Here is a 22,046-nt window from a genome sequence, read left to right as displayed (position 1 = left end):
TGACTACAGAGCTGGACAGACCATCTTCCATCAGCCTTACAGTGGATAGGTTTCCTGGAGCTCTGAAAAATAGTATTTGATCCCTGGTGGTGAGGCTGCTTGAGGCTTAAAGACATTAGGCTAAGGTATATATATATATATATATATATATATTCTAGTTAGATAAGTAACTCAGAGTGAAGGCCATAATTCTCTTAACAATAATTTAATGTGCTAGTATTATTTTACCACATGTGACATATCTCTCCACAAAGGCCACCTCCTGCGCTTCCTGTGGTATCATTTCTTGTTCCTACAGTGTGACTTCCACTTATAGTCTCTCGAGCGCCTTCCCCTAGGCTCACCAAAAGCACAGACACAAAGTGAGTCTCTTTTATTTTGGATAATTTAAACCAACACTTTAAAAAACAGTGTTCAATGTAATGTAATACTAGAAGACAAGCTTAAACAAGATTGCAATCAATTGCATCTCTACTGTATAAAGCCACTGGTTCATTACGTAATAACAGAATATAGGCTATTTTGTCAACAAAACATATTAATCATAGTTTTACTTATTCATAAAAACAGACCACATGTAATTTCATAACGTAAAAACTAAAATATATGTTTATTAAATGTGATATGAGAAATATGAGATCTATGTCCAGAAGAAACAAATCTTCCTTCAGGGTAATCCAGCTTGAGCAGCAACCCATATAATGGGTGTTTGTTAGAATGAGTGAATGCATCTGATATGCTTATCTACAATGAGGTGATTGTGTTCCATAAATCTCTATACATGCACATGACCAAAAGAAAAAAAAATGCATATACCACTGTTGATCCTAAGTTCAGCATCTCGGTGTCCAGAATCCAGACCACGGAGCTGAGACAGTGTTCAATTTGGACAGTCAAGACAAAATTATGGTAAAATCGCATGTGTAAATTTAGCAGTTTTAGTGCACAAGCAACAAAGAAGGTTTGATTCCAATTGCGTGTGAATCAGGGCACTCTACAAGTCTGGCCTGAGGAGAGAGGTTCAAACTCAAAGTGTAGAGGGTGTTTTGTGCAGTTTAGTGCAGACTGAGACTTGCGGTAGAGCTGCTGAACAACTGTAAGCTGCAGGGATGTCTGTGTACAACCCTGTGCGACGCCTATCACTTTGCCAGTTGACTTTATCTTTGAGCCTGATGTTCAAGCAAGCACACCAGGCACAAAATCACCCATGGATCTCCAGCTGGGTTGAGAGCAGAGCATACGGCTCACATTTTAACACTCATCAAACCATTCAGTGACCCCTATGTAATTTATATAGTATAAAATAAGAATCTGTATGTATAGAATAGTATATGTGAGAAAGTAATGATGTGTGTGTTTGTTCATGATAGTAACGGAACACATCCTCCAGTGCAACAGTGAGATTCAGTAAAGTGTATTAATAGTTTTTGGATGATGATGTAGGACAATGGCACAGAGGGATAAGATACCAAGATATCAACCTGAGGATACACACATTATGCTTCAAATTGTGAGTTTTTTTCTCATATGGGAAAATGTATAAATCCAACCATCCATCCATCATCTATCCATTATCTATACTTTAAATAATATTTTGGGGAACTTGGGGGAGGAGCTGGACCCATGTTCCCAGCCGAGACAGTAAATTATATATCCTTTGTCAAATGCCTGTGTTAAAAAATGTCAAGCTTTTTTACACTCACACACACACACACACACACACACACACACACACACACACACACACACACACACACACACACACACACACACACACACACACACACACACACACACATAATGAACCCACACAGATGGCAGCTACTGTTCAAAGTTCTGGTCTGACCATGGAGAGCAGTTTAGTGTCATTGTCTTGCTCTTGGCTTAATATGAAACATTGTGTGACATTGCTCGAGTTCGGAGTTTGAAATCCTGCTGCGTTACATTTTGTGAATTATATGGGGAAAGCTCCTTCTATGGTTGCACTGTAATGATGGTTATCTGCAAAGATATCAAACTTATACATAAGCTTGAATCATTCCAATGAACCGCCATCCACTGGTCACTAACTCTCATGCTCAACTCTGCATATGGGTTTAATCATCATGACATTTCTCAGTGTGAAATTACTTTCACATGTTCTGAATGTTCCTGTCTTCTACATCCCTGTTGACTTCAGGAAGCTGGTTGTAACTGTAGAACTGTAATACAGGGCTGTCACCATGAGGGGGGAGGCTAACAGCAGTTACTTCTGAGGCCGCTGTCGGTTCTCTCCCAGAAAAGCAGGTCTTATAAAGCATTTTACTCCATCATGAATTGTTTCCATCCTTACCACCCACTTTAAAATTAGGATCCTCAAAGACCATTGATCACAAATACCTCTTATTGATAATCCCATCACATTTACAAAAGTCAAACCATTTTGAAAATGATCTAATTTGTCATCCTGGCCACTTCCTGTGTTTTGATAGATTTTAATGGGGGGACATGGTAATGAGCAAGTGTGGGCTGCTACATTGGTTTATTGGTACTGAATGAATGATACATGTAATTTTGCATTGGAATTTAAAATCAATGCAGACGTTTTCCACTTTCTATTAATCTGAAAAGCTATGTTTGTGGAGCAGGCCTTCAGTACATAAGACATTGTGCATTACATTTGTCTTAATCAGGCAACCACTATATCCCTCTGCTGTATTCTCTGTGCACTCCAGTGGTGCTGCTGCCCCCATCTCTGCATCAACAAGGTTGCTGTTTGTTTGTTCTCACATGGAAATAGATTTTTTTTTATCTGCCCACCAAGTACCTCGAGGCAATCAGCATGCCATAATTGCAGGAAATACCTTATCTGCTTCCAGTTATAGTCCTCTACCCCTCCAAAAGCCAGGCATTTCTCCTAAAGTAAATCCAATATTCCAGACAGGTATGCCAGCTTTGTTTAGTTATTTGCTCCAAACAGCAGTGCAGCTATCACAGCTCTGTTGTGCTGCATAAATAAATTGTGCAATGAAATGTGTCATATCCAACTGTAGAAATGTCTCTATTGTATTCTTCACACTTGGCAGGCAGCACTGTCTGTTTTATGGGTGATGATGCATGCGTGCCACATGCTAATGTGCGACATAACTGCCATTACCTTTTGTTGGTGCATTTTCCCTAAGATGCAGTCTTCAGTATTCAGTCATCCCACCTGTAAGCTGCCAGCAGGACATCTCTCAGAATCATAGACAGAAGCCTTTTTTACAGAGGGTACAAATTTTGAAATAGTCCCAAATTATAGACAAAACAATCATTTCATATTTATGTTATTTATATTCCATATAACTATGAAAGGGAATTATGACATGAAATAGTATTTAAGTATATAAAGAATAGAATGTTCTACATCCATAACGTCTGCTTCCTGAGAAGTCTCAGTGCATTTGATATGGATGCTAAACTCTGTCAAATAAAAAAAAGGCCAAGGTGTTTAAGCAGCTAAATACACAACACATACCTAAACATGAACTTTGTATGTCTGGTGTTTGATGCTGAACAGGAGATCTCTACACAGTAGGTTTATCAGAAATTGACAACATTTGACTTTATGTAATTTTAAGAATAACAATTTGTGTTCCTTCTAAGTGGCAATTGCAGGGCGAAATACTTCCCTTAATAAAATCTCGTTTTTTTTTTTACAGCATTTTATTATTAAAACTAGAATAGAACAAAAATAATATGTCAGAATATGTTACCGCTGCTCTCTCTGTTATTGGTCAGCCCGGCTCAGGGGCGATCATGGCCAACATGAGTCTGACTTCGCTGCAGTCGGCGGCGCAGCTCAGTGTGCAGCCTCGCCGCAGCATCGGAGCGCACATCCGCGGAGCCTGCCGACGCAATCACTGGTGTTTTATCTTCGGGAAATGTAGCAGGGTCGGAGCGACAGACGTCCCCTGACTCCGTGTGAAGGAGAAGTGACTGATTCCTCCTGCAGCTGCCGTGAGATGGTTTGCGTCGGCCATGGCAAGGGCTCTGTTTCCGTGGGGGTTCGTCAGAAAGCCTCCGTACATCCAGGTAAGCTATACTGGGAAAGCCCTCTCCACCAACCCTCTCAGTTTATAACCTGCATGTTGGTGCGACTGAACACTGTCTCATACATGCTATTATCATCTGACCTTCATATATATTGCACATGCATGTGTTGTAAATTGGTGGAGGTTGCACAGACCGAATCATAAAGTCACTTGATGCTCGACGGGAATCGACCACCATCCCGGTTCCCGTTGCTATAGCAACCACTTCCGTGTTGCATCCCGGTGGTACAGTCACACAGTCGAGAGATGCTGGTTCTGAGGCTGCAAACCATCACCAACCTTAATTATATAACCTAAGCTTGGTGCTGATGCTGTTTATAAGTCACCACAGAGCAGAGTTGCTCCACCAATTACCAAATGTGATGCTGCCCTACTGGCCATCCTCCTCTCTGAAGCTGGTCAAGGAAATTATGTAACAGGTTAATGGGTGAAATTAGGTGAAGTCCACAGCGGCCTTCTTCATAAGTAAAATTAAACCGGGCTGCATGGGGAAGTCCCGAAAGGACATGTGGAGTTCTCAGGAACCACACTAGACAGACTTAATAAAAGGTCATTCCCTGGTTGATTGAGGTGGTAAAGGAGAAAAATCCACCCTCCATGTATCTTATTTCTTTGGCTGCATATTTCCGACTCTTAGCTCTATCACAGACTCATAGCAGCTGGTGCTGCACACTTCCTGTTCCTGCGCCGCATGTAAGAGACAAAAACTGTCAAGTGAAGTGAAAAGAATCGAGGCACAGACAGACGGTCTCAAGAGAGGGCACCAGCTTCGTTCAGTTTTCTAGGCCACCTCAGCCTTGCAGTGGCAACATAAGAAGTGTCTGTCAGAGATCCTCGGAGAGAAGCTGTTTTTTCCGCAGGAACACAGAGACTGTCGAGTCCTGTAAACCAGGAATGTGGCTTGTGGCAGGTTCAATTCTTTGTCTTTATATTTCACGATCAAATACAAATTTGCTGGATCAAGCACAGTTTAGCTGACAAAACAAACAATAAAAAAGGATTGTGTCTCTTATGTCTTGCTGTCACCCAGCAGAGAGGATTCAAACAGTTTAAAGGTAAAACATCAGTCAAGCTGATGCTGAACAGTTTCATCTATGAAGAGCTTTGCTTGTTCTAAAAATGTTTACCTTTGACAGCAAATTAATGTTTTAACAATTACCAAGCCATGTTAACATTATAACGGTTTTCTTTTTTTAAATGTCCATTTCTATGTAGTCTCATTGTTATAGGTGTTTGTCAAAGATGTCGCTGTGTTCATTTTATAAAGAAAAGTTGATATTGTTTTCTTTTTAATTCAAATTTAAATCTAGGGCACTAATATCAGTCCGTTAAATATGTTAGATTTTTTGCATTATCCATGAAATATTCCTCAGGAAATTAGTTAAAACATAAAAAACACCCGAGCTTGCAGTGAATGTGACCGATCCTTCCACTAAGCTTAGCAACAATCTATTCAGTCGTTTTTGTGTAATCTTGCTTACGAACAGCAAACCGATAAAGAAACGGACAGGGGTGAACCAATACTTCCTTGGTGGAGGTAATAACAATTGAATTCATTAAATCTTTATGTTTTGTGAGAACAAAACAATTTGCAAACCTGGAAATGACTTGAAAAAGGGAACAATTCAGGCTGGTTTGGACGTCATGATGATGCCAAGTGTATATTCTCTATTTGAAAGCACAGTGCCCTTAACTTTCATGGCCGGTATAAATAAGTCCCACAAACTGCCATCGGAGACCTTAATACAAGAATGAGAGAGGGAGAGAGAGATCTTGAGTATAGCTGCAGATGAGTGGACAGGAATAGCCTAGATTACTTTTTAAAATTGGGTCAACTTCCAGTTTGATCTCCGATGATTTAACTGCTTTACAAATATCACCTTTACCATCCATAACTTACATTTAAAATGTTCCAATAAACATTGCACATGCAGCTATAACCTTTTGGTTCGGACCTGGGCGGGGGTTTCCCATGACAGGAGGCTCCATTCCCTGCAGGAATAACACAAGGCTGAGTTTATTGTGTGTGTGGGTGTGGACGCTGTGTCTGCAATGTTAGACTTCACGACACTGCTGACAAATGTAAAGTTCGCATGTGCTAATGTCGCAGAACTGAGTCAGTGTGGAAAAATATGTGCTTTGAATGCATTTGTGGTGAACTGCACACAGATCTGACAGATGAGTCAGATCTGTGTGCAGTTCGTGCAGGCAGTGTGGCATCCTGTTCAGAGAGTCTGTGACAAGTGAGCGACGCAATGATGAGCCACTGATCCACATTTTACCTGGATCCTTCTTTATGTTTTTCTTTATATTTGTAAAAGATGTCAAGCAAACACTCCATAAGCATCTGCTTTTCACTCCTACAGCCCCCTGCAGCTGTTGTTCCTGTTGTTCCTGTCTTCCTCAGCTCTGCTTGGCAACCCATTAACCGGCAACCTCTGAGGGATATAGCTTTATAATCATACATAATGGATGAATGGTGTGCCAGCTGCAGAAAAAAAAAAAAAGTGTCAGAACCGTAATGTGCTGCTCTTGATCTCCTTTCTGCCTGTGTATTTCAACATCAGGAGACGCTCTGTCGCTGTACACTGTTTGCTCATATCTCTGTATATTATGTCACAGAACTTCAGAGCTTCAATAGGATTAACAGGGATGTGGGTGTAGAGTAAATTCAACCGGATGAAGACAGACGTTTCTTTCCATCCACCTCAGCATATGGCCACAGCTCCCAGTCAGTGTCTAATTAATAGCTGTCACGGAAGCCACAATCAATATCACCTCATTAGCCATGTTTGTGTATCTCTTTCCCCCCACGCAGGGTCAATACGTAATCCCAGAGATAGAAATGCATTGCACAGAGTTGAAGTAAAAGCCACAATCTATCGACCAGAAGAAGGCCAATCATAAATTAGTCTCCACGCAGACTGTTATTTCCATGATGCTTTTGCTGTTGATGCATTTCACCTACGAAAAAATCAATGTGAGGTACGCGGAGCTCTTACTTGTGTGGTCACTGCTGTTAAACGTGCTGTGGGCCTGTACGGTCAGATTTGTAAGTAAACCAATCAGCAGACAAAGCAGCGGAAATCTTGTTCAAATAGCATGTCGCTGTTAATCGAATCATGTTCTGTTTTTGTGGGGTGTTTTTTAAGATGATTGGTTTGTAGATGCTGCAATGTAAACATCTATTGATTAACTGTACAATTAGCAGTCAGAGAGACATTTAAAAAATCTTGAGATGACTGCAACACAGTTTGTAAAGAAGTGAAGGAAGTTCCCAATAGAAATAGAAACAATGGTGGCTCTTCCCGTCTGACCACACATGCAGCCAACTCAAGCTGCGCTGCTCTTTTCATGTGACATGCCTCACTCTCCACAATCCTCTATCGTACACACCCTCCCAATTTAGCTGCAAAGATTTCCCATCTCCCCCTTTGCTGTCAATGCCTCTACTGGCCTGCCTCAGTACTGCTGCCAGTCGGTTCAGCCCCTCCACCACCACAGTATCTAGCCGTAGGCTCCGACAGGGGAGTCAAAGATATTTGCGAGTTGTCTGACTGAAGAAAGATTTTTGTGACTAGCCACAATTAAATACCTGTGAAATCTGTGATTAGTACTTCTAATTATCTCTGCCAAGGAGGTTATGTTTTCATGTGCGTTTGTTTATTTGTCTGTTATTTATCAGCATTACATAGAAAACTGCTGAACGGATTACCATAGAAATTAGTGTATGGGTCAGGGAACAACCCATTTAAATTTGGTATTCCTCTGGAATAATGCATGGACCTAGTTGAAATAAATGTGCATCCTGTATTTACTATTGAGTGCCATTCTAGTCTCCATGTGTTGTGGGCGGGTAGAGGGAGTAGAGCGGGTCATAAATGGTTTAATGGAAAAACTACACTGTAAAGAGATTTGAGTGGTCATCAAGACTAGAAAATATAAACACAAACCATTTACCGATTAGACGGGGTCGTCTATTAACCAGTTGGTTGGAGGTTGGAACCCCGGTTCCTCCAGTCCGCTTGATGAAGTGTCTTTGGGCTAGATAATGAACTCTCTGCTGTATGGATGTTTAGGTGAATGGGTGAATGTGGCTTGTAATGGTCGATAGGACATTAAAGGGCTGTATAAAAACAGTCCATTTACTTTATTACCTGTACTGTTTTGGAATGATATTTCAAAGCCCTCTCCGGTTTCAGGATGATTGAAAGTGGTCAAATTTAAATATGCACTAATTACCATTGTTGACATTATCAGTAGATCAAATGATTCTGTGTAATGAGAAAGATGTCATTCATAGTGAGAAACACAGAGAATTATCACATGACTCACAGTGGCAGCCATCATGTCAGACACTACCTCTGGTTGTTGGTCTGACTTCCATACGGATTTAGAAATGAATCAAGTCTGATCGTTGCATTTTCACAATACTGACTTAAAAGCACATAAACTCCACTGTGAAGAGGCAAATATGATTAGAGTGCAACATCAAGGCTCACTGAAAGCATGATTACTGCACTAACGCTGCTGTCAAATTCAGACTATTGATGGCATATCCATTTAGAGACTGATGACAAATGATAGAATACACATCTCCCTTTCAACACTGATAACAATAATCAACTCCCATCTTTGAGTCGCCATCAAGTTATTTTCTGTTGGACTGTTTGGTCAAAAAGATCCCAGAGGAAGATGTAGCAAGAGAGTAATGCAGAAAGGAAAAAAAGAAAGAGGGGGAGAGATGAAGACACTTAAGCCAATAAAGAAAATTGGAACTGAAAGTGCCAGAGGTTGGAGGCAGGGGGAGTCCATCAATGTCAAGCACTGAGTGCAAGACTCATTAATAGACAGGAAAGTAGGGCTGCTAAAAAGTACTTTTCACTAATGTTCTCAAATTGGAGGAATGCCATTATGCATCTAAGTAGACTGTATTTATCGACTGGGTAATTAGAAAGAAAATCCAAAGACCAGGTAATGAGTCTGGAGCCTGTTCCACTGTTCCAATACAAACAGCATTTCCTTTTAATTACAGAGCATCTATTTAAAAGTCTGTGATACAACTCAGTTTGAAACTAATTTATATTCAATTTACACTCACTGTTTCCTAATAAACAACAGAGATGAATGTGGGATTTTTTCAGATTTTTCAGCTTGGCCTTCAAAGTAGCACTAAATGATATCACAGTGAGGAACCTTGAGTGAATCACCACTCCACGGTCCCCTTCAATTCTCTGAAGCGTCTTTTGGCTCATTGTTTTGGTTTTTACGGCCAGCAAAGCTGTTTGTTGGCTGATCACAGGACTCCAAGTGCCAATTTGACTTCAAGTCTACTGGATGTTTAAAAAGACAGCTGTTTTCTAACACGTTAATTATAGGCCAATGTTGTGCTCACAGGTTCTTCTGCTGTACCCAGAGAGCCCAAAATAATGACAATGTAAATTTTTTTGCACTGTTGGATATCAATTTGCCTCTCATTTACCCAGTCTCACACGCACACACAAATGGCAACGAGATACCACGCAGGGACTGTTGCCCAGGTAACGTAGAAGATATAATATAGTATATTGGTGAGGTAGAAGCATAGTGAAGCACAAAAACTCTGGACTGCATGCTCAATGAGGACTGGTACGGCACTCACATTGAGTTGGGCAATTTGGGACACAAAAAAATGCACTAAATTTCAACCATCTTCACAGAACAGCTCTGCAGTCAAACTCAAGTCCTCCAATCCCAGCTAATAGAGCTATACTGTCGACCATTGAGAACTTAATTTCTTCTTCCTTCTCTTCTTTCTCTTCTTCCTCCTGATCTTCCTTTCCCATGTAGGTTTACACTCAGTATGGCGATCCCTGAAATCATACTCCTATTCTACCAAGGCAGTTCAAGGGCCCGGTTCAGACCCAGAGCCTAATCTCAAACCGTTTCCGGCTCTTGGCCAGGAATCTGGTTGGACCCTGGCACCAACACTTTGCTGGTCTTGGAGAAAAGGGAGACTTATGCAGGCCCATGCCTTGCCTTTGGCAATCCATGTAGTCGTTGGTCTTCATGGCGAGAGTGATCAAGTGTCATTTGTTTATCTCCTTTTATTTCCGATTAAATTACTACAGGTTTATACAAAAATAACTGTTCCCCACAGAAGTTTCCACAGTAAGTTCACATTGTGTGCTCTTCACACAAAAGAAAGAACAGAAAATAAGGCCTCAGGACAACAAAGATGACTATCATGCTCTCATTAATCTAAGTTACAAGGTGTCACGCCTGGATCAACAGTTCATTGAAGTGAGATCAACATGAGAGGCAGAATTATTATTTGGCATAAGTTCTATTGCTGGGATTTATTTCACCATTAGAGAGTGGACTCTGTTTAAAATGTATTCAATTTAAAGAATGTATCTAGAAGAATGTAAGAACGGATATGAAGAGGTTAAATATTCCATGGAGGCTAAACTGGAGCCGAACTGCAGTGACTAATGGACGACTGGTGCTCTGGGCTGTTGTGGCAATAACAAGTTGTCTGTGCGTGTATGTGAGTGTATGTCTTTGTGCGTCTCTGTAAATGTGTCTGTTTCACTGTGTGCTCGTGTGTGTGCATGTGCAGTGTAATCAGCTGATCTGAATCAGTCGAATGTGCTCAGACTGCAGTTAATGGTTGCCGTAGTGAAACTGCTTCGATACAGCTGGTTCAAGCAGGGACAATAGTGTGACACACCTCTGAAACTCTTAATGGCTCAAAGTCTGTAATTCCTGTCGCCTGAAGTTCTACAGCGTGTGAAACTCTGAAGAAATCAGTAATGTTGAAGGGATAGTTTATCCCAAAATGAAAATTCATTCATTGGCTACCCACCACAATGCCGATGGAGGGGTGGGTGAAGTGTTTTTGTCCACAGAACTCTTTAGGAGTCTCAGGGGTGAACAGCGTTGCAGCCAAATCCAATCCAAACAGTGACCACTTCTTCAAACGTAAAAAAACAACAGACAATTAGGCTAAAAACTTATTCGACACATTTGAATGTCGTGGCTTACGGACACTTGGATGACACCACAGTAACAGTATGGAGGCATGTTATGTTTTTTTTTTCTGTTGTCTTGTTTCGTTTGAAGAAGTGGTCACCACTTACTTCAATTCTATTGGATTTGAATTGGAAGATAGCCTCCTTTGCCTCCTGATTTTCTGAAGTTCTGCAGTTGGGTAGTGATCATGTCTCTCCGGTGGTCACAAAGTAAATCATGCTTGCTTAGGTGGAAGAAAACTAATTTTGTTGTGGCAAAAGAATGATGTGTGAAGAGGGAAATTTGTGGCCTTGAGGACAAGTAAAACTGTCTGGCTCATTTTGTCACGTCACCCACTCGAACCTGAACCTTCCACCCCACAGATACCAGTGTGTGACTTTCTTCTTATCACTCAATAATAATCCATCTATACCCTACATCAGGTGATATTAGCTCATAAAACAATGGCACATACCTGCCCCAAGGCCCAACTGTCCCATGAAACCACATTTAAATTCAGTGCATCAGGATTTTTATTTGGATCTGCACACACTCAGAAATATCAGTCCCTTAAAAATGTTTAATAACCTGAGTAAGAATCAGAATTAAACTTAACTGAAAGCACTTGAGCATATTACAATATATATACAATCAGTAATACAATTTTATTGTGACCTCTTAAGCAGATATTTCATCTAACACTGTTTGAATTCTCCAACCTGTTTCCCACAGGCCAGATTCTCCTACCTTCACATGAGGTACCTGTTCTTCTCCTGGCTGACGCTCTTCGTGGGCAGCTGGATCGTGTATGTGAAGTACTCATCCTACACAGAGCTGTGTCGAGGACACGACTGCAAAAATTCAATAGTGAGTGTTTTCCATTTCCAAGGTGGATCCATCGATCCAGATCTTATACCAATATATAAACTGTTTATTCACAGTGTACATGTGGTCATACTCCAGTTCATGTTGGGCTGTTGATTTCTCCCATTGTGTGTTTCAGTGTGACAAATATAAAAAAGGAGTCATTGATGGCTCTGCCTGCAGCAGCCTGTGTGAGAAGGACACACTTTATCTAGGGAAGTGTTTCACTGCCAAGCCAAACAGCCAGGTGCGTTCTTTTTATTTTTTTTTATCTTTCCTCTACATTCTAATTGTTATTTATCCAACTGGACCCCTGGCCTGCCTTGTTCATTTCAGGTTTACTCAGGGAGCTGGGGAGACCTGGAGGGAGTCATTAAATGCCAGATGGAGGTGGCTCCTCATTACGATTTAGGAAATGAGATGGAGCCCAGGAAGGAAGCTGCGGCCTTCGACAAGCCCACCAAGGGCACCTCAGTGGAAATGTTCAGGGAGATGATTCTCGATCACCTTAAGGTTAGGAGCTATCCATCCTAATGATACAAAGTTAAGTTTAGCACTAATTGTGCATTCATGTGGTGTCAGAATAAAAAAGTTACAAACGGAAAATTCCCATGAAAACCATCTGAAGTCGGAACAACAAATCGGAAAAACAGGTTAATTGGGATGAATGTATAATGAGATCTTAACACTTTTTAGCCAATATATACGTATTACATCATCATTTTATGATTAATACATTTTTAAATGATTTGGATGCTTCTAAAACCTGATCCCTTTTCTTTGCCCTTCGTTTATATGCAATTATTGTGAAGACGAATGAAGTTGTTTAAATGCTTGTAATATAAAAATGCTGTACATTTTGGTTATAGTGTTCACGTTTTTCGACTTTCTGACTGAAAAACACAAACCCACCGAAGTCGGAATTTAAAAATCTTGATTTGCCCTTTTCTTTTTTGCGTTTACAGGCTAAACTCGGGGCTCAGGCCAACCTCGCAGACCTGACAACCCAAGTGTTGTCAGTTGCCGATGCCAACAAGGACGGTCACATCTCTCTGCCCGAGGCTCGCTCCACGTGGGCTCTGCTTCAGCTCAATGAGTTCCTGTTAGCTTTAGTCCTACGAGACAGAGAGCACATGCCCAAGCTGCTGGGCTTCTGCGGAGACCTGTACGTGATGGAGAAGGTGCCACACTTTCCCATGTATGGCATCAGTCTACCCTGGATTATGGAAGTGTGGATTCCTACAGGTCTGCGTCGCAGCATGGACCAGTGGTTCACTCCCTCCTGGCCGCACAAGGCCAAGATCTCCATCGGACTACTGGAACTGGTCGAGGATGTTTTCCACGGCAACTTTGGCAGTTTCCTCATGTGTGACGTGAGCGCCAACAGTTTCGGCTACAACGACCGCCACGACCTGAAGGTGATTGATGCGTGGTACATTGTTCCTGAAGCCATCTTCCAAGAAGGCATTAGGCAACAGCACTGCAACGTGGACGAGGACTGTCTCTACGGGGTTGACTGCCTCACTTCGTGTGACCTCACCAAGCACCGCTGCACACCAGAGGTGACCAGGCCAAACTTGGCCAAAGCCTGTGAAGCAATCAAGGACTACGTTCTGCGGGGGGTGCCATATGACATGCGTGCAGAGCTTGAGAAGCAACTGTATGCCTGCATTGCACTGAAAGGTTCAACAGAACAGATGGAAATCGAACACTCACTGATATTGAACAATCTTAAGACTCTGTTATGGAAGAAAATCTCTCACACGAAAGACTCATAACAGATAAGCACTTACCACGGGTACCAAGACCGAATCCTGTCCTTGCATTAATAAAAAAAACAAAAAAACATTCATTTTCACTGTGGTGAAAAATAGGATTCTCTTTAATTGAACTTACATGTATAAGTGAGTTGGTTCTGTAGCTGTTACGGAAAGTGACTTTAGTACTAAATTATGTAATATTAAGAAAACTGATGCACTGGCGCAAAATGACAAGTGGGTTTTCAAAATAGTGACTAACAATACATTTGACTAAGAATCATGTGCACAAACTGTAAGTGCTTACTTGAGCTTTTTCAGTGAAGTCTAAATTGAGCTGAGCAATATCTTAATTGGGTTGTTCCATTTTCACATAACCAAGACATGGCACCATATGCACAACAAATTCTGTAGAAAAGTCACAACTTTTGTGCAACAAGCCATGCTGACTATGCAGAACCAATTGGCCTTTTCGTGCATGACCCAAGCATACAGAAACTTTTTATAATCGTTCATCAGCCACAGTTCTATTGAATAATTTAGTTATACCATAATACCACGAGGATCATGAAGGGAGAGGATACATAGGTACAATTTGACAAAGTACACAAGAGAGCCAACTCTTTTCAACAAATTTATTTCGACAAACTCCTGCATTAGGACCCCTACAGACTGGGGCCTCAGTCTGCATCCTCTTGTTCCTGAGCCCGGAGGAAGCTGGCCTTCTTCTGGGCGACGCGGTCTTTCCTCTGGGCCAGAGACAGCTTGGCACGGTTCCACCTAGGTTACAGAAAACGTGTAAATTACCATTGCAGTTTTATAATTGGTATTGTTCAAGTTTGGTGTAACCCTGAGCTAGCTTCAAGGTTGGATTAACATGACAGCCACCATAATTTGCTACAAATTTATTCAGAATAAACCTTCAGAAATGATGTAAACATAATGAGATTTTAATGTCACCTCTTCTTCTTGACTTCTTTGGGAGGCTTCTTTTCATGGACAGGGTTGTCACGAATGGAAGCATGAGCCTTTTTGTACATTTCCTCAATCTGAAAGATAGAAACCCCAACAGTCAAATATTACTTCACATCTCATCTCTGGGCAATTTATTTCTTACAGCTGCATTAGATATTTGTAGATTTTTAAAAAGGTGTAAAAGTAAACATTAAATCAAATCTGCCCAAATTTGACATGTGAGCACAGCAGGGACACCAGCTGGATTCACACAGAGCGAAAGGGGGGTTAATGGCGCTTCTTACAAGCGGCAGATGCAAAAATTAAGGAAACAAACATCTCCTGGTGAAAAAGCAGTGACACAGGTAGAAGACGTCAAGAGTTTGTGGTGATTAGAGCCGACACCGGTGTCTGTGCACCTGCCTCTATCTGCTCCTCCACCTCTCATCTGAATAATGAAGATTTGTTGCTATTGGGAACACGTCTGTGCAGAGAACCTCCCGCTGCGTTGTACATGTGTGAAAGGCAGAGTGTGGGTAAACTCTGTAGCCAATCCTCCCGATTTCATGTCGGCTTAACATAAAATCTCAGAGAAAAATGTAAAAAAGGCAAACACTGCCTTCAATTTTATTTATGAGGCACAGATTACTAAAAGAATGATTGATAGATTTGTATAAGGACGCACGATATATTAACGGGCCGATAATGGGAATTTTGTATTCTTTATTTATCGGAATCTGAAATTATGGACAATAAAACGTCAAATAAACAGCGCGCCTGGTCGCGCTCATGACGTCATTCAGCCGTGCCTGTCCTACCCAGCGTGATGTGTTTACGTCGGAGCGGAAACTGCTTCTCCGTTGTGGACGTTTTTCAGCCCTTCTGAGAGTGACTGTAGGATTGCAATGTGCAAAGGTTCCGAGTGGGAAAAACATTTGCAAATTTTAACAGATCTCATAGGTCACCTTAGAGTCTTTCATCGCGACGATGATGTATGGCGAGAATACGAGGTGCTTGCAGCCAGTGTCAGTGAGGGAAAAAAGAGGCCAAAGCGATTGTCCGTGCAGCAGTGCCGCGAGGGGACGCTGAATCGGAGCCATGCTTGTCGCCGGCTTCAGATCGGTGCGGCAGACAGGAGCAAGCCCCAACCGCATTGGGCGCCACTGAGGCAATAGACCATGCCACCGGGGTCTCCCACTCACAGCCAGAGACGTTACTGGTGCTTTTCAGCATCTTTATTAAATTAACCAGGTGAAAACATAAACTTACAATCTCTTAAACTTAAAGCTGCTGGCGACTAGCTTTGCAGCTCAGTATTTTATCAGAATTACTATTTTAATACATTAAAATGTCTTACTTGAGATGTCAAAATATTTACTATGAATTCTTTTGGAGAAATCTTCCTCCTACACCTTAAGGTTTTTAAAGTTTTCTGATGTACTTCACTAAAAAACAGTTTTTGTTGTGTAAACAATGGAATATTAATAATATTTTCTTACTATATTTAGCAATTTTACCCTCAGGTACAGGCTGAACTTATTTTTAAGAAATGTGAATCTATTATCGGTATTGTCAAGCATGTAATCATCGGTATCGGCCGGAAAAAAATCCATATCGTGCATCTAGACAATTCAATTAAATGACTAGCCAATAGGAGCCATGTCGAGTGGATATGACAAAATCAGAACTGCATCTCTACACATCTGCACTTAAGAAACTAGCCTGATTCTGTGTTACAATGCAGTTATTGATAAGCTCAATTTCCTTCAGTTACTGGAATTATGTCAATTACTTGAACTGGTGTCATGACCCATTTAACTCCATGTCAAAAAAACCTAACCCTGCCAATATTTCCCCTCTTTCCTGTATCAAAAGATATGACCAGTGTATTGTGGCCCTGGGATCTTTCTCCTGAGGAATCACTGCTGACCACTTTGATGGTCCAAATCTCTTGGCACCTGAGGTACCATTGTAACTGAAGGGGAAAGATTCTGACATGAGATACCTCCAGGAGTGATGGCTGCTGCATGGAAATTACGCAAACACTTTAAATGGCCCAGACGAGATCAACACCAACACAAGAACAGCATACAGATTTGTATAATGCAACAGAGTGGAAAGGTTATTTCATAATGCATAAAGGGGACTTGCCGAATCAGGGGCGACTCCATTCTTGATGAAGCGGGAAAATTGCTTCTTGTAAGCATCCTCGTCTTCCTCCATCAGGTAGCTCATGTACTCCGACACGTTGATGCCCATGATGTGCTTGCGATGGACCTCAGCATTGAACTCCTTGCTCTCGGCATCATATCCAGGGAAGCGTTTGGTGCTGGAAGACAAACAAGGTGCAGATATGAGGTAATGCTTAAGTTGGTTCATTTAAAACATCAAACTCAAAGAAGAACCTCCTCAACTGGGTCACAACATTGGCTCAAGTTATATTGAACACAGTGCTGTATTATAGTTTGTACATATTGCACTGATGTTTCAGCATTTAACTTGTTTCCACAGTCACACCAGAATGATCACATGGCCACATCGTGAGTATTTTATATTGTGTAATTTGAATGCTGTCCAAACCATGACTAGATGTCAGGGTTTGGATATGGTGTCATTCAGCTGCTGTTTTCACATCTCCCGCAAATAAAACCTACAAAAATAATTGTAATCCACTAGGAACAAAATACAAGAGTAACCATTTGAGTGAGACTACCTGACGAGTCGGCACACCAATATACTCCAGACCACATTTTAATGCTGGGTATAGAACTGCAGTGACTGAAAATTGAAGCTGCTAAATGGATCAAACTAGTGTACAGTTCACAAAAGTGCATCCATCAATACAACAGCGTGAACTGCATGATATGTAATTTACATTTTAAAAAATCTGACTACAACAGTCAGTCTATAGCAGTGGTCAGTGCTCTCCACATTGATTTGACATTCAGTTTAGACATAGGTGCTGCATCTTTAGCCTTAACTATATCAGAGTGGCCCTCCTTGGCAGCATCGATGTGCATTACTCCGCTGGTCAACAAGATTCCGCTTCTCTACTCTTTTCTAATCACTCTCACTCAGAGCTGATCTCTATAAAAACCTGCTGAATTCATAGTTATGTTCCTGGATAAGCCGGGCATCACGTCTTCTGCAATAATAAAAAAGGTAAAAAAAACGAACAAATACATTCTGCGGGAAGTACTCTGCAGCCTGAATGCACGTGTCTGTCAGTCTCTGTTGCTCACACAAACTGATAACCACATGCATTTAGTTATTATTCTATGGTGTTGGATCAGGAAACCGAATCGCTTCGGTCACTTTAACAGCGATGAAGTGGCTGTGCGAGTCTCGTGTGTAGCAGATGAACCATGTGTGCACAGTGCTGATTAGTGTAGGTGTTTATTGTTAAAGTGTGAAGTGAGCGCAGGTCAGCGGGAGGACACTCCGACAGGAGACTGACACGGTAAAAGACGGCCAGACCTTTAGCGTGTCTGTCCTGATTCTGAAGCAGCAGTGGTTATTATGCAGGGACGGGACATAGCTGAAAACATTAATGTAGCAGAAAACATGTTTCGATTATGTTTCGCAAAGAGTCGTTCACGTCTGCATTGCAATGCATCGAAGAAACCATTTGTCCCCCCCACTCAGGAATAGGGTTGGATGTCACATTTGCCCATCCAAACAGGTCCTTTGTTAATGTGACCCATGTGTTTTTTGAATGAGGTATAATGCTACTGATCAACCCTCATTTCTTTAAGGGGATTTCTTAAAGCCATATTGAGATATTTCATGCAAACTAGCAGGCTGACCAACTGAAACGTCCAGTATCAGACAGAGCAGCCTTGATGTGCAGTCACCACTTTCACAGATTACCAGAACAAGCATTTGAGTAGGTGGTCCTGCATTTGTGGCTATATTCTTTTCGCCACCAAACAGAATATAGCCACATGCATCACAAAAACCCAACTAGGACTATCTTCCTGATTACAGGCACCTGCAGTGTAAAATGTTGTGGATGGCCCAGGCAACAGGTATCCACACTCTTTAAGTTCAAACATTACAATATGACTTAAGATCTGTCTGTTCCAATTAAGAAAATTAAAGCCAATAAAACCAAAAACATGAAGCTAATTAAAGAATGGTTATCATGAAAAGGTCCTTTAAAGAGAAAACATTCTCAGCATATTAGGAAACAGGTGGTAGTGCTAATATGGTGTCCTGAATAGAATCATATGTTAATCATTTGATCTGTTGTCCTATAGAGGCATGCCATTTTTTTTTCTTCATAAAAAAGATCCGAGGTAAGGTTGACAGTGTCAGAAATTCTTAAACCCGTCTGACACTTCATTCAACATGTTAAATGTGGGGGGAAAAAATGAATGGGCTCCCTCACTTTGGAATTAAAACATTTTCACACATGGTCTGCAAAGCACTTTGAAGGCGAGGGTGGGTAAAAGGTTACCTGTGAGGGATGGACAGGCCTCCATCCACAGCCCCCTTCAGAGCACCGAACACCTTGTTGCCTGTGGTGGTTCTGGCAAGCCCAGCGTCCAGGTAGCAGGTGAAAGCGCCTGGCTGACCATCAACACTCTCCACGTTGAACTCGTCACCTGTCACCTCCACCTGGCCTTCGTACACCTTATCCAGGCCAAATTTGTTCAGCAGCTGAGGAGCAAACATTTGACATATGGTGAACAAGCTTCTACAACCTTTACCTGACAACTTATCTTGAAAAGGTAAAAACAAAAAAGGACATTCATCATGAACTCTATCTTTTTAGCACTAATAATTAGAGTCAATAAAAACACAGCCAAAGTTATACATACTCTGCGGGCCGCGAGCAGTCCAGTGCAGTAGGCTGCTGCGTAGTTTGTCAGGCCCACGGTGACCCCGTATTTTGGCAGCTCATGTGAGTAGGCAGCACACACGATCATGTCACCCTCAATCTTGGCATAGGCAATCTGCAACACAATCACAAGGAGTCATGAGTTCACACACTGAGACACCTGGACATGGACTAAACACTGACGACTGATACTGGTCGACACAGTACAATTTCAATTGATTACTTATTACTACTTAGATGGGATGCGTTATAACTGGCATGACCTGCTTCAACACACCTTTATTTGACAGATGCATACAAACATTCACATGTTGGCAGATTTAGGAGAGTTTTTAAAAGACAACCTCGGCTGATGCTCACCTGGCAGACGATGTCCCTGTTTGAGAAGCGAACAATCATCCGGTACTTGGGTGTGTTGTACTTGTTCTTATCTTGAACGACCAGGCGTTTGCGAGCAAAGAAGTCAGTCTTTCCCTCTGGAAGGAGAACACACACACACTTCCATTACTGACAAACAAAAAGAAGTGTAGCCTGGATGCTGAGAGGAAGCGGACTGTCACAGGTGGTCTCACCTCTCCTCCTCCTGAATTTGACCTGGTACCTCTTGAAGTAGGCCTTGTTCTTCACCACTTTAACAAAACCCTGCAGGAGGACATAAAGACTTCAAAACAGGAGAACAAAAGACGACTCCATGATAGGTTGGCAGATCTGCTGTGTTGAGTAGTTGAGCTGTCAGTGTCAGAGTTATCGGTGGACCGGGCTAACATGAGCTAGCTGCGCTATGGGAAGTGAGCGGCGGGAGTTAGCACCGCTGCTACACCGGAGTTGACGATGAGCAAGCAGGCTAAGGACCTGCTGAATATAATGGTAATAGAGGGGAGGTGAAGCTGGGGACTCGGTGGTGACACACTGGTGGAAACATAAACACCAACACAGTCCATAGACAACAGGAAGCGGGGAGTTTGTGAGGGTGGCCATTAGGCCACGTTGAAGAGGACCCGGGTGAGTGTTAGCAAGACTGAATCTATCTTCATCTGAACACCAGCGACATGTTTTCAAACATCTGACCCGACACCGCACACTATGTCGGTCTGTGGCACACATGTAGGCGCATATTGGGACGAGGTACCAACCATTTTTGCAGTCTTTTCGTCTCCTTAGTAAGGAGCCCGGAGCCAAAGACTGGGGCTTGACTCCGCTGCACTGGAAAAAGGAAGGGCGGTGAGCGCATGCGCCGTAAATACCGTGTGACAGGATGAGGCCATGCCGCACAGGATTCATCACTCTGCCCCCTGCCGACCTGGAGCCGACAGGCACCACGACGACTGACAAAATTCACACCTGACCCGACCAAAGTGTCAGTGGTGTTATAGGTCCAGTGTGTACGATTTAGGTGAAGGGGATCTACTGGCATAGATTGAATATGAAATAATCCTAGTAATGTTTTCACTAGTGTGTCTCATCTAAACTGTACAAATTGTTGTTTTCTTTACCCTTTATATTTGAATACTTTATATTTACATCAGGAGCAGGTCCTCTCTACATAGTTTTTTACAGTAGTCCAAACTGGACAAACTAAACACCTTTTGAGTTTTTATAACAACTGAAGGCTGCCACAGGTTCTCTCTCATGTTTGGGAGGGTGAGGTGAGGGGTATTCAGCTGCAACATGAAACTTCACCACTAGATGTCACTAAATTGAACACACTGAACCTTAAATGCTGAAATAATTTAATCTAGATTTATTTGTGGGCTTTGTTCACCAAAAACTCAATATCAAAAAACATTTCTCGTTCAGAACATTGGTGCTGTCATTTATCTTTTGATATTTTCTGGAATTTTTGAATTTTGTAACGAGTGTCAATGGGAGTGGTGACATCACCGTATCACCCACACCCCAGGTGCTCTGTTTTCCCTCAAATTTGACATTAAAATCTGAATTTCTTTGAGGTAAAAGTAATTTAAATATTTGCAGAGGTTCAGAAACCAAAACATAAGACGTGATATGAAAAACTGTCCCTGGTGCCAATAGGTGTTGAACACTTTCCGCAAGTAAATCCTTGTTGTTGAACGTATGTCAGTAGTATACCATCGTGTAATTGGGTGTTTTGGCCTTTCAACACTATAAACCCTTCACAAAGTCAGCCAGCTGATGGGTGATCAGTCCTCAAGTGTGCCGTGTTCATGGGGCAAAGTTGTGCATTGGTCAGCAAAAAGGTTCCTGCTTTGAATCCCAGCAGACTTTATATCTGGAGTTTGCTCTCCCCCTATTTACCGGGATTTTCTCTGGCTTCCTCCTACAGTTCAAAGACATGTGGATTGGTGTTAGGTTAATTGTAGAGTATATTGTCTGTAAATGTGAGTGTGAAGGGTTGTTTGTCTCTGTATGCTGGCTCTGTGATACACTGGGTCCATGGTGTACCCCACAGCCGTTGTGTACCCCACCTCTTGCCCACTGTCAGAAGAGATTTTTTTACCCCAAAAGGACAAGCGGTAGAGATGATAGATGGATGTGTATTACTTTGTTAATGAGTTTGGTTTGCCATTTTGGCAAAAACAAAAA

At 41.9% G+C, this 22,046-nt stretch overlaps 2 protein-coding genes across 2 annotated transcripts; one reads left to right on the top strand and one right to left on the bottom strand.

Moving 5' to 3' along the window:
* Positions 1-3,782: 3,782 nt before the first annotated feature.
* Positions 3,783-13,778, top strand: LOC118121170 (divergent protein kinase domain 1A). The gene is made up of 5 exons (XM_035176880.2): positions 3,783-4,053; positions 11,799-11,933; positions 12,070-12,177; positions 12,267-12,443; positions 12,896-13,778. Exons 1-5 carry the CDS (start codon positions 4,000-4,002, stop codon positions 13,706-13,708), a joined length of 1,287 nt encoding a protein of 428 aa, XP_035032771.1. The 5' UTR covers positions 3,783-3,999; the 3' UTR covers positions 13,709-13,778.
* A 530-nt stretch (positions 13,779-14,308) lies between these two features.
* On the bottom strand, positions 14,309-20,744 carry LOC118121171 (60S ribosomal protein L5). The gene is made up of 8 exons (XM_035176881.2): positions 20,618-20,744; positions 20,057-20,126; positions 19,845-19,960; positions 19,465-19,599; positions 19,101-19,303; positions 16,793-16,970; positions 14,648-14,736; positions 14,309-14,467 (listed from the first exon to the last, which is right to left on the bottom strand). The coding sequence occupies exons 1-8, from the start codon at positions 20,618-20,620 to the stop codon at positions 14,368-14,370; spliced, it is 894 nt and encodes a 297-aa protein (XP_035032772.1). The 5' UTR covers positions 20,621-20,744; the 3' UTR covers positions 14,309-14,367.
* Between the last annotated feature and the right edge of the window lie 1,302 nt (positions 20,745-22,046).

This window comes from Hippoglossus stenolepis, chromosome 14, assembly GCF_022539355.2.
Source record: "Hippoglossus stenolepis isolate QCI-W04-F060 chromosome 14, HSTE1.2, whole genome shotgun sequence".
NCBI lineage: Eukaryota > Metazoa > Chordata > Actinopteri > Pleuronectiformes > Pleuronectidae > Hippoglossus > Hippoglossus stenolepis.
This window is presented reverse-complemented; position numbering and strand designations above follow the sequence as displayed.

What these genes read in the sequence shown, in the direction of transcription:
- LOC118121170 (XM_035176880.2), top strand. Translation starts at nt 4,000, where the DNA reads ATGGCAAGGGCTCTGTTTCCGTGGGGGTTCGTCAGAAAGCCTCCGTAC. An exon ending in GAAAGCCTCCGTACATCCAG is followed by an intron (nt 4,054 to 11,798) that starts GTAAGCTATACT and finishes TGTTTCCCACAG; the next exon opens with GCCAGATTCTCCTACCTTCA. An exon ending in CTGCCAAGCCAAACAGCCAG is followed by an intron (nt 12,178 to 12,266) that starts GTGCGTTCTTTT and finishes TGTTCATTTCAG; the next exon opens with GTTTACTCAGGGAGCTGGGG.
- LOC118121171 (XM_035176881.2), bottom strand. An exon ending in CAAATTCAGGAGGAGGAGAG is followed by an intron (nt 19,961 to 20,056) that starts GTGAGACCACCT and finishes TTCTCCTTCCAG; the next exon opens with AGGGAAAGACTGACTTCTTT. An exon ending in ACAGGGACATCGTCTGCCAG is followed by an intron (nt 19,600 to 19,844) that starts GTGAGCATCAGC and finishes ATTGTGTTGCAG; the next exon opens with ATTGCCTATGCCAAGATTGA.